Source organism: Anolis sagrei, chromosome 2, assembly GCF_037176765.1.
Source record: "Anolis sagrei isolate rAnoSag1 chromosome 2, rAnoSag1.mat, whole genome shotgun sequence".
Classification (NCBI taxonomy): Eukaryota; Metazoa; Chordata; class Lepidosauria; order Squamata; family Dactyloidae; genus Anolis; species Anolis sagrei.
Window position 1 is genome coordinate 284,740,152 of NC_090022.1, and position 12,648 is coordinate 284,752,799.

General features: G+C 40.3%; 1 protein-coding gene across 2 annotated transcripts in view; it reads left to right on the plus strand.

Annotated features, from left to right (window-relative positions):
- The window catches only part of CCDC68 (coiled-coil domain containing 68), a 40,160-nt gene that overhangs the window by 16,922 nt on the left and 10,590 nt on the right, over nucleotides 1-12,648 (plus strand). For both annotated transcript variants that reach the window (XM_067464651.1, XM_060760792.2), the window contains exons 3-7: nucleotides 2,674-2,816; nucleotides 4,043-4,129; nucleotides 7,085-7,222; nucleotides 9,449-9,574; nucleotides 10,490-10,618. In XM_067464651.1, the coding sequence (XP_067320752.1) occupies nucleotides 2,674-2,816; nucleotides 4,043-4,129; nucleotides 7,085-7,222; nucleotides 9,449-9,574; nucleotides 10,490-10,618 (623 nt within the window). The remainder of the gene's footprint in view (nucleotides 1-2,673; nucleotides 2,817-4,042; nucleotides 4,130-7,084; nucleotides 7,223-9,448; nucleotides 9,575-10,489; nucleotides 10,619-12,648) is intronic.

Genomic DNA, 12,648 nt, shown 5'->3' on the forward strand with positions numbered 1-12,648 from the left:
AGAGTCCAAAAGTGGCAGGCCCAAACCCAGCACCTCAATTCATGGGTGATACCAGATGAGAGACTCCCCCCTGGGCACTCAGAAGACTGGGCGACTTGGAAGGCGCTGAACAGATTGCGCTCTGGCACCACGAGATGCAGAGCCAATCTTAAGAAATGGGGCTACAGGGTGGAATCCTCGGCATGCGAGTGCGGAGAAGAACAAACCACTGACCACCTGCTGCAATGCACCCTGAGCCCTGCCACATGCACGATGGAGGACCTTCTTGCGGCAACCCCAGAGGCACTCCAAGTGGCCAGATACTGGTCAAAGGACATTTAACCAAATACCAAATTTACAAAATCTGTGTGGGTTTTTTTTCTTTTTCTTTTTCTTTTTAATCTCTGTGTTTGTTTTGCTCTGTTAGAATTGTAATACAATGGTTGCTGATGACACGATAAATAAAAACCACTGATATTGAGTATTGGGGGCTTCTTTTTCAGTTCAAGGCACCCTCTTCTTTCTTGCTTGCAGCCAAGAAAGTATTGATCCTGAATCTCTGTACATTTGGGAATCTAATATTTCTGTTCTCCTATAAGCAGACTTCATTTCTCAGTTGTTAGACTAGGTCACGTAAGGTGAGCTGCATTATGTGACTTTAAATTTGTTTTGTGTATTGAAATCAGCAGTATCAACGCAATCCAGCAAATCACAGGAAAAATACTGACTGGGGTGTTTGTTTGTTTTTCTCCTTTGGTACTTTGCTATGCTGCCATTTTGTATGATTTGGTTACAGCAAGACACATGATTGGCAAGATCCCATACACACAAGTGTATCATCATATACTATCATGAAATTGATCAGGCTATAACCTATATACAGTATGAACCCCTGTATCTGTGGGGATACATTTCCAGACTTCACATGGGTGCACAGAACCATGGATAATAGCATGGCAAACCCCATTGAAATGAAGGATTTTCAACCCAGGAGTTGTGCAGGAGAACCTAGAAAATGCCGAGAGAGGCCATATCTGTCAGGTGGATAAATAATACCTGCGAGTATCTATCCTATGATGCCTGAAAACTTAACACTGTTACCCATTTCTAACTTACATGTAGAAAATACTATGACTGTGAAATGGTATTGTGAAGTATTTGACATCCTTGTAAATATAAACGTTTGATAGCATTCGTTCCTAACGTTTGTTTTAAGCACAAGGGTGTGATTGTTTCATGTAATGTTTTTTCTGATTCATACGGATGCTGTTTCCTAACGTGTGCTTATTGAATGTACACAACGCAGTGACTGCCAAAGGATGGAAAGTGATAAAAGTGTTTTTTTTTCTGATGGTGGTTTGAAGAAGAGTTTGTTATTCAAGATGTGTAAACACACCCCACTTTCACCTTTGGTAAACAGTGCTTGCATTTGTGCTTACAATTATATGATTCCATGATAATGTTACAAGAGATAGTGAGATAACAGCTGAAGTTACATATCAACAAGGTAATGGTGTCCTACTTGAAAGATTACTTTTGGAGACAACAACACCCAGAATCCACTATATAATAATATAATAACACTTTTTTGCTCTTTCTCTCCAAGGGGACCCAGAGCAGATTACAACATACACAGATAGGCAAACATTCAGTGCCTTTAATACAGTGGAATAACAATGACATACAAATACACAGAACAAAGCTAAAGGTTTTCCCTTTCATCTCTAGCTTTCTGAAGGAAGTGCTCAACTCTGGATGTGGGGAGGTATTCTTGTTTCATAGAATCATAGAATCAAAGAGTTGGAAGAGACCTCATGGGCCATCCAGTCCAACCCCCTGCCAAGAAGCAGGAATATTGCATTCAAATCACCCCTGACAGATGGCCATCCAGCCTCTGCTTAAAAGCTTCCAAAGAAGGAGTCTCCACCACACTCCGGGTGTGTTTGAAGCCATTGTTCCGCGTCCTAGTCTCCAAGGAAGCAGAAAACAAGCTTGCTCCCTCCTCCCTGTGGCTTCCTCTCACATATTTATACATGGCTATCATATCTCCTCTCAGCCTTCTCCTCTCAGCCTTCTCATTTCCAAGCTGAGGAGCCTGTTGTCTGTAGACATGTCCTGTTTTGCCGGCATAGTTAATGGGTGCCTTTATTACCTTCCTGCTGAAGCTGTACCTATTGATCTACTCACATTTACATGTTTTTGAACTGCTAGGTTGGCAGGAGCTAGGGCTAACAGTGGGAGCTCACCCCAATCTTTAGGTCAGCAGATTAAACAGTTCAACGTTTTAACCCATTGTGCTTCTGTGGCCCCACAAGTCAGCTACTATGCAACATTATCACAGTGCAAGACTGAATGCCGTATTTTTTCAAATACAATGGTCCTTTTATTACAAAAAGAAAAAGGAAATGCTTCGCAGAAGGCAAAAAATAATACAGATTTGAATTAAAATTTGCAAATTTGATTTTAAGTGTGTAAAGATGTAAATTTAAAAACAATTATTACAATTTAACTAGAAATATAATGCACCTCAAAAGATCAGGACAACTGTACTAATACGCTATATATTCTTTTGAAATTATTTATCTTCATCATAATTTGCTAATAATTTTTATAAATCTGCACAATTTAAATCCATTTATTAGAGTTTGTGTTTTTGTCGTGTCTATAAATCTACTTATATTCTTTTGAACTCAGAGCGTCTTCCAACCCGGATAGTGACTACCACCTTAGTGATAAAGCAACACACTGTGAGAAAGGACAGGGGAACTGAAGGAAATTATCTCCAGAATGGACCCCCTGTATCACAGATTACTGAAGAAACTGAATATATAAAACAGGTAATATTTCCCATGAACATATATGGAGATGCCTTTGATGGAGCATAAATAATAAATAACAGCCCATCTAGTCTGTTGTGGACTTTGGTGACTATAGGAAATTGCCCAAGATCTCAAGCAAAAATGTTTGTCCTCTGGCTCTCAATGAGATGTTTTGTATTGATGGGTATTTACATGGATTAATTGAAGAATTAGTACATAATGTGCTTCTAGGGTATGCATTTGGAACCTGTGGCTCTAACATGTTTTGGACATCATCTCCCATATAATCCATGTTGGCTGGGGCTTCTGGAAGTTGATGTCTGAGGTTGGTGGAGCAACACAGGTTCCCATTCCACACTTTAAGATCTAAATGTATTATCAATAAAAATCAATAAATATCGATCATCTGGAGAGGCCCTGCTAGCGCTCCCGCCTCCATCACAAGCACGATTGGTGGGGACAAGGGACAGGGCCTTCTTGGTGGTGGCCCCTTAACTCTGGAACTCACTCCCCAGGGACATCAGACATGCCCCAACGCTGGCAGTCTTTAGGAGGAGCCTGAAAACATGGTTGTTCCAGTGTGCCTTCCAAGAATAAGGAAAACTCTTAGCAATATGTCCTCAAATGCACTTTAATATTGATTGAGGGTTGTCTGCACGCCCTCATCTTTCTCTGAAAACCCTATTTTAATTTGTCTTACCTTGTTCATGCCCAGCACTTTTTGATTTTAAATTTGAATTATTACATTTGGCCCAGCCATAGGTTTTTTAAATGCTGTATGTCGCGATATGTTATTGTTATTACTTATTGTGTATTTTCTGTTTTGAGTTTTTTTAACTGTTTTGTATTGATTATTATTATTGCTTTTGTTTATTGTACATGTTGTGGGCCTGGCCTCATGTAAGCCGCACCAAGTTCCTTGGGGAGATGGTAGCGGGGTACAAATAAAGTTTTATTTATTTATTATTATTATTATTATTATTATTATTATTATTAATTCTGTTTAATTGAACCACTATCTTGAGAATATCCTGTATATACTCATCTATGTCAAAATATATACTGGATATATTGAAATTGTACTTATATGTGTGTGTGCATATATGTATATTTTTAGATAATAGCCAGATTTAATATGGTGCAATATCAGACTTAGAGAAATATAAGTCTGAACTGTGTTTTTATTTGGCTCAAATTTCCAAACGAATACCAGGATTGTGATTGAATTTGCTTTCCCTCTGTAGATTAGATCCACTCTTGCAAAAGTTCAGCCTCTCCTGTGTAAAAATGAATCTCGACATGGAGTTGCAAATCACAAGCAGGATTCAAAGGTATGGATGGATTTTCTTTCTGGAAATATGCATTATATTATTATTTACACTATATGTAAAGACAGTCAGTTGTGTTGAAGTTTGGATCTTGCTTGTTAACATCCATTGCTCAATCACCACTATAACATCTTGTTTTAGCCCAGTGTTTCTCAACCTGGGGGTCGGGACCCCTGGAGGGGTCACAAGGGGGTATCAGAGAGGTCACCAAAGACCATCGGAAGAACCCTATTGGTCACGAGAGTGTTGTGTATGAAGTTCAGCCCAATTCTCTCATTGTTGGAGTTCAGAAAGCTCTTTGATTGTAGCTGAACTATAAATCCCAGCAACTTCAACTCCCAAATGTCAAGGTCTATTATCTCTAACCTCCTCCAGTATTCACATGTGGGCATGTTGAGTATTCGTGCCAAGTTTGGTCCAGATCCATCATTGTTTATGTCCACAGTGCTTTCTGGATATAGGTGAACTACAACTCCAAAACTCAAGGTCAATCCTTATCAAACCTTTCCAGTATTTACTGTTGGTCATGGGAGTTCTGTGTGCCAAGACTGGTTCAATTCAGTCATTGGTGGAGTTCAGAATGCTCTTTGATTGTATGTGAACTATAAATCTCAGCAACTACAACCCCACTAGAATTCAAATTTGGATGTATCAGGCATTTGTGCCGAATTTGGTCCAGTGAATGAAAACACGCCCTGCATATCAGATACTTACATGACAATTCATAACAGCAGCAAAATTACAGTTGTGAAGTAGCAACAAAAATAATGTTATGGTTGGGGGTCAGCACAACATGAGGAACTGTATTAAGGGGTCGCGGCATCAGGGAGGTTGAGAACCATTGTTTTATCCAGACCCTGGTCTCGTTATCTCTTGTAGCTTTCTGAAAATAGTTCCTTTAATTCAAACACTGGCTTCCCCCTTGTGTATCTTGTGAAACTGGCACAACAGTCAAGACTCACTCTTTGTCTGGTAAAGGTACAGAATCAGTGTACACACGAATAGGAAGTTTTGCAGGCCTCTTTGAACCTAGCAAGAGTTGACTGTTCAAAAAGAACATTAAGGAATAATGCTTGGCTTTTCGCTGCGTTATACCCACCATTTACAAACCCAGGAAGAATGCATTTGCTGCCTGATGCAGTGTTTCTAGTCCTAAACTAATCTTTTAGGCAGGGAATGTGGTCCTGGGGGAAATCAAAAGCTGTTATTTATCACGGGTGTCATGCAAATGCTTTCAAATATGAAGCCCTCAGGAGCTGGGCAAATAGATCAAGATGCTTTATTGTCATATGGCCAAGAGAGGAAAAATAAGTCTGGCATAACATCTTAAAATGTTCTTGGGTTCAGTTCAACATGGGGAGGAGGAGAAGGCAGGCACTCTCAGCTTGCAAGGGTTATCCAAGTCAACCCAGTGTCACCAGTTTCCCAGGACTTGGTTGTTAAATTGCCACCATGTTAGGATTTTAAAAAGTGGTCTTCAATAAGTGATCAGAATTTTGGTCCATCTAGGTCAGGTGGGGGAGGGGGGATTTATTTTCTTCTAAGGACTCCATTGCCTCAGGAGCAATTTTTCTGGGGAGACACATGTTACATTTTTCAGCAAGGCCAAAACTGGAGGTGGTTGAGATCAGCTCTCTATCTACCTGGTCTTTTTCACTTTCTTTCTTAGGGTTTGCCATAGCAATTAACACCAGTTTAACTGCTATGGTGCAATACTATGTAATCATGGGAGTTACAGTTTTACAAAGTCCTTAGTCTTCTCTGCCCAAGAGTGTTGGTGCCTCAAGTCCCAGGATTCCATAACATTGAACCATGACAGTCAAAGTGGTGTCAAATTGCATTAATTACACAGTGGCGCCAAACCTTTAGAGACTATCCATCTCATCTGCTCAAATGCAAATAGCTTTCGTATGATATTGTTTCTAGCACCCACTTTTTGCTTGATGTTCAGGCAGTGCTTCTTGACTGGCACAACCTGGGGATCACAACCAAATACAGTGAAGACATCTGCCCTTGCGCTGTGCTACTCTGCTGCTGAGTATGCATGCCCAGTGTGGAACACATCTCACCACACTAAAACAGTGGATGTAGCTCTTAATGAGACATGCCGCATTATCACAGGGTGTCTGCGCCCTACACCACTGGAGAAATTACACTGCTTAGCCGGTATTGCACCACCTGACATCCGCCAGGAAGTAGCAGCCAAGAAATCAAGAAATAGTTTTCTAAGATCTACAGAGACACTCGCTGGAACACCCCAGCAAACGAGAGTCCAAAAGTGGCAGGCTCAAACCCAGAACCTCAAGCAATGGCTGATACCAAATGAGAGACTCCCCCCTGGGCACACAGAGGACTGGGCGACTTGGAAGGTGCTGAACAGACTGCACTCTGGCACCACAAGATGCAGAACCAACCTTCAGAAATGGGGCTACAAAGTGGAATCCTCGACATGCGAGTGTGGAGAACAGCAAGCCACTGACCACCTGCTGCAATGCACCCTGAGCCCTGCCACATGCACAATGGAGGACCTTCTTGCGGCAACACCAGAGGCACCCCAAGTGGCCAGATACTGGTCAAAGGACATTTAATCAACTACCAAACTCACAAATTTTGTATTTTGCCTGTTTGTTTCCTTTGTTCTGTTAGAAATGTAATATAATTGACTGGTTGCCCTGACACGATAAATAAATAAATAAATAAATAAATGCAAATAATACACATGCATTTACGTCTTCATTTCTCTAGCCCCCCACCCCCAATCCCTCACCTTTCTTATATATGCTTGGGCAGTGTCTCAGTTGTAATTGATACAATGATGCAGTTGCATTGAGATCCCATTTAAATATACCAATTTCATCAGCACAACCTCTGTGCTTATGTGACTCTGTAACCTGTAAGAACGCAAAGATGAGAAGAACTCAAATCCCAGTTGAAATTTTACATGTTGGTTGGTTTTAGCCACATTTTCAAGAACTTGGATTGGAACCTGATGAAAAGTCCCTGTCCTTCAGCTACAAGGAGACATTGGACAAGACGAAAAAAACAGAAGAAGAACTTTTACGGGTGAACAAAGAAAACGAACTGCTAAAAATCAAGGTGTGTCCATATTTCTGCAATGTCAAATGAGTACTTCGGTGTAGTTAGTGGAACATAAAAACCACCTGTATTTTAATTTATACATACATAATTAAATCCACTCCCTGTTCCTCTTGAAACTAATCTAAAAAGCAGAACTTGAAAGTAATGCACTAAAAGTCATTTATTACTTTTTAGTTTGGGAGGAGTAGATAATACTTTTAATGCATTGTTACTCTAATACATTATAATGCACAACAACATGCCTACAGCAAAACTACCCAGTGATTGGTAGCATTATTTCCAGGGTTTTTTTGTGTGTGTGTGTGTAAAGAGTACTCATTCATTCCATAACATTGATCTTAATTCCTTTCATTAGTCCCAGATAGAATAGAGCCACTGAATTAGTTGGATTTACATATGCATTGACTCACTGCTCAACAGTTGATTTAATGGGTTTAGTGTAAATGGAACTAATGCATAAAGTCCCAGCCATTGTTGTACCTGGGATACAACAGTTGAGACTTTTTTGGCTATTCATCTTTTGTTCCCAACTTTGAAAATACATTAATGAAAGCAACACATTGCTAATCTCTTTAAAATGTGTGACTCATAAAATAAAGTGTTAACTTTTTTAAAAAAAAATGCTGAAGTGCTATTATTTAAAAATAACTTCCTAAATTCTGCCAAGAACATACAGATGGACTTAAGTTTTCAGCTGAGTTACGGTGGTGTAGCATGTTCGAATGTTAATCTGCCTCAAAAGCTCCTTGCCAGCATGGCATAGTGGACTGAGTTATAGAATAGGGTTTAAATTTCCATTCCGCAATAGAAATCTACAGAGTGACCTTGGAAAAAGTCACAAGCTCCACCTCAAAGAAAGACAGCAACAACCTCCCCTCTCAATAAATATTGCCAAGAAAACTCAACATAGGGACTCCATAAATAGGAGTCAACCTGGAACATACATAACAACAATTATTTTCAAAGTAGTCATTAGGAAGAAGAGTTGCAGTTACCATTGCTCTTGTGTAACACGAAAGGCAGGATATAACTAAAATACTGATCTTCTGCTTCCTCTATATGTCTGGTGCATACTGGGTTATCTTACTTTTCTCCTCCTCTAAAGTAATACAGTCAGGAAATATATTAAGAATTCTTTGATTAAAGCAGGGTTAACTCTTTGATTAAAGCAGGTTATACTCTTAAACATGGAAGTCATTAATTAAAGAACTCGAGCTCTAGACAAGTGATTCCCAACCCTTTTTTGATCAGGGACCACTTGACCAGGGACCACTCTCCAACATTAGTACCGAAAGAGTTTTTGGTCAACTTTAGATTTGGTTTTGTTATTAGGGGTGCTGATTCAGAAAATTTTCTGAATTTGCACCCCAAATAACCCCAGGAACAGGCCAAAAAACAAAGACACCAAGGCTTCTCCGCTTCTAGGTGCCTAGTGTTTACACATTATTTTATTTTTCTGGTTATTCAATATTTAATATTTATTTTACTTAAGTGATATTTGTCTTTACTGTTCTAATGTAGCACAAATCCTATGTAAAATCATACTACGTATTTTGGCATTAATATTGAAATCTGAAATATATATAGAAAGTCTTTACTCGGGGGGGGGGGGGAGAGGAGGAGGAGAAGCAGCAGTCGGGAGGCTTGTCATGCCTTTCATGTGTAGCCAGCCTCTCCCCTCCTGCCAGCCCAGTTCCCTTGGCACTATAAGAGGGTTTCACAAGACTGGTCGCTCTTGTTGCAATGATGTAGTAACGGTGAGGCTACAAACCATATTTTAGTTCTTGGGGACCACTGGTGGTCCACAGACCACAGGTTGGGAACCACTGCTCTAGACCAGTTGTTCCCAAACTTTGATTCTTCAGATCCTTTAGGTGTCTGAGTCTTGCTGGGACTTCTGTAAGCTGAAGTCCAAAACACCCAGAACACCCAAGATTGGGAACCACTGCAGTAGGCTAGGGACCTAATCTTCTTTGAGTGTGTGTGTGGAGTGCAAACAGTAGTCAACCCCTACTCTAATAGATCTTTTCCTTTTCCCCTTCCTTCCTTCCTTCCTTCCTTCCTTCCTTCCTTCCTTCCTTCCTTCCTTCCTTCCTTCCTCCCTCCTTACCTACCAACAATTTATCAATTCTACATATCTATATGCATGTTTTAAATAGCTGCCACTTGCCACTCTGCTTGGAAAAAAATTAAGTAAAAACAAACCACATGATTCTTTTCCAGCTGGAAGCTTCAAGGGCAGCTGGTGCAGAATCTGTGAAATATGGAGCCCAGCAACTCCATGAAGATTACAAGAAGCGCTCTGAAGATCTCAAGAAAAGGCAAGAAGGAACCATACACATAATGAAGGTATATGGTTCTGAATCTCTGTGTTTTAACTCTCTCTACTTGAGGAGGAACATTTGCAGATATGATTTTTCCCCAGTATATTGAAATGGTGTAGTCCACACTTTGGCATTCTCTCATCCCATTTCTTTGCTTGTGTATGTCAACAGTGGAGCTGACTTGGGGTTGAGCCAAAGTGGAATTAGCCAAAACTACAAAGGATTAAGGATATTATCACACAGAAGTGGAAACCATTAGCGAAGCAGATCATATGATACCTGTTTCTGGTTTGCCACCTCCCTGCAGTGAAGCTGATCCTGGCTATTGCTGGGCAAAGCCTCTCTGAATCTTTTAATTAAAAGTAAAAATGATTTTTTTTAAAAAAATGAAGAAAAAACAAACAAAAGAGAGAAGCAATGCAGTTGCAGAGTTACACTGCTCACTCCGAAGTACAGCTTTGCACAGTTGATTTATCTCAATTGCTCAATGCTAGTGGCTGTGTGATTCCACCTGTCACTAAGTCAATAAGTTGCCGCAATCCCACATCACAGTAATGTCCTAAATTGGCCAATCAGTATTAACCATGGTAGGTATTTGAGGGTCCACAGGCTATTGAACATGGACTCACTGGGAGACGTGAGAGAGGAAGGGCTTATTGCACTCAGTCCTTGCTTGTAAGCTACAAGCATGGACGGAGTCACTACAGAAACCATGTTACTGGACTACTGGGCTTTTGGTCAGACCTGTGATCCTTTTTATGTTCTTTGAAAATAAATTTACTGTGTGGGTTTAGGCTGTGTGCAGTTGCTACTTATCCCATTCAAGTTACTACTTATCCCATACATATTTGCCATGAGGAAATAATCTTCGATACATGTTCTTGTAGGATAAGCAAGTTTGTTTCTGTACTAAGTTTAGTTTCCTCTCCTTAAATCACAGGCCCGCAAGCTGGAGCAAGAACAAAAATTAAAGCAAAGCACAGACAATCTTAGCCAGCTGAATGTTCAGTTACAAGAAAAGCAAAGCCAGATTGAAGAACTGGAGAAACGAATACAAAGGATGGAAGAGGTACAGCTGGAGGTTCTGTTCTGTCAGAAGCGGGGAAAATGAAGCATGTGTTGTCTGCTGAAAAGTCCTAATGAGAAGGCAGAGAAATCTGATTGAATCAGAGATCTCGTAATTAATGATGTTAGAACTGGGTACTAGCGCTGTGTAAATTCCATCCCTTCCCTCCAGTCTTTCCAAATAACAATTTGCAGGATAAATTGGGCAAACTAAGAGACATCACAGTTAATTCTTACGATGATGTTACAAAATGCCTAAGTCATTTATTTCCTTGTTGTGGAGACTAGATGGGCTTTGTAAAGTATTTTTGTAGATATGTGTCATTTTGTGCATTTCTTTTATGGCAAAATGCTTAGAGCCAAGTCTGGAAAAATTACTTTTTGATTAAATTTCCCAAAGGAAAGTAGTCATCTAAAAAGGGATTTTTTTTAAAAAAAAAAATCTGCTTATCAGAACTACATAGAAAGTCTTCAGGATCAGGTCTTTCCTTCTCATGAGGCTATTGCACCCCCCCCCCCCCCCCCACACACACACACACTTAAATATGTGAGGGGTGTGTGACTCGGGCTCTTAACTCAGCAGTCCAGAATAGCATTGCATATTTTGATCTGACAGTAGATCTCCAAGGCAGAGGTCATTCTTAGTCTAGCTACCTGAAAAACATATAACTAGAAATGCCGGGCATTGAAACCTAGTGACTTCTAGGGGAAAGTATATGCTAGCCCACCCCTAACCAGTGAAATCTGAATTTTAAAGTGTAACATAGTTTTACTGAGGGAGAACTAGACTGATGTAGTGCATTGAACTAGAACTTTGAGACCTCAGATCAAATTTTCACTTAGCCATGAAAACCTACTGAGTGGGTAAATCACACTCAAGAGTGGGTAAATAACACTCGAGATTCAGAGGAAGGCAAACTCCCTCAGAACAAATTTTTCCAAGAAAACCTCATGCCTTGTAATTGCCATAAGTCAGAAAGAAAAAGACACAACAACAGTGTAGTCTTACTTTGTAGGTGCTCTGTCTAAATAGCAGGATGGACTGGCCCTGATCAACGGGTGACTAAACTAAACTCAACTCCCCTTTCTGTCATCTGTATATCTACATTGTCAAATTAATGCAGTTCAACACCACTTTAAATGCTATGGCTCAATGACATGAAATCATTGAAGCTGTAGGTTGATGAAACACCAGCACTCTTTGGCAGAGATGGCTAAAGACCTTCCCAAACTCACATGACCCAATAATGTTGAGCCTTTGCAATTAAAGTATCAAACTGCATTACTTCCAGAGTGTAGATGCAGTCTAGGACTCTGGAAGCCAAAGTTCAAATCCCCACTTGACCATGAAGCCCACTGGGTGAACTTGGGCAAGTCACACTCTCTCAGTCTCAGGAAGGCAAAAGCAAAGCTCTTCTGAACAAGCCTTGCCAGGAAAACTCAGAGATAGAATCACCATAGGTCGGAAACAACCTGAATTAAAACAATAACAACAACCTAGAACCAGAAGTGAAGCAACATCACTCCCTTTCACACCATGCATGGCCACTGAGGTTCATGGGGAGGGATTGCCTCCACCTTCTTTCAGATTGCCTTCCTAGAAGTGTGCTTTCTTTGGAGATGACCATGCTGGCTTTTAAGACACCCTTAACAAACCTATGAATTATTGCTGCATATTATGTGGGTAGTATTATTGGTTTTATGTCACCCAGTGTGGGTTGGAAATACAGGTGCTGGCTGTTTATCCGATGAACCTTTTCAAACCACCTTCCTGTTATAGACCTTTAGTTACAGCTAAATGAGACAGTTTCCCCATTGGAAATGGAAAATCACAGATATTTGCAGGTTCCTTGCTTGTGGGTGGACTTTCACACGGCACTCTGGATGGGTGTGTGCATAGCATGAAATTGATAATGCCTTGTGGGAGCTGAGAATGAAAGTCTGTTTTCTAATGTGGGTGTAAACGGGTCCCATTTGCATTATTTTCAATATCCATATTGATTTGGTAAATAGTAGAAGAGAGACCGTTTATGA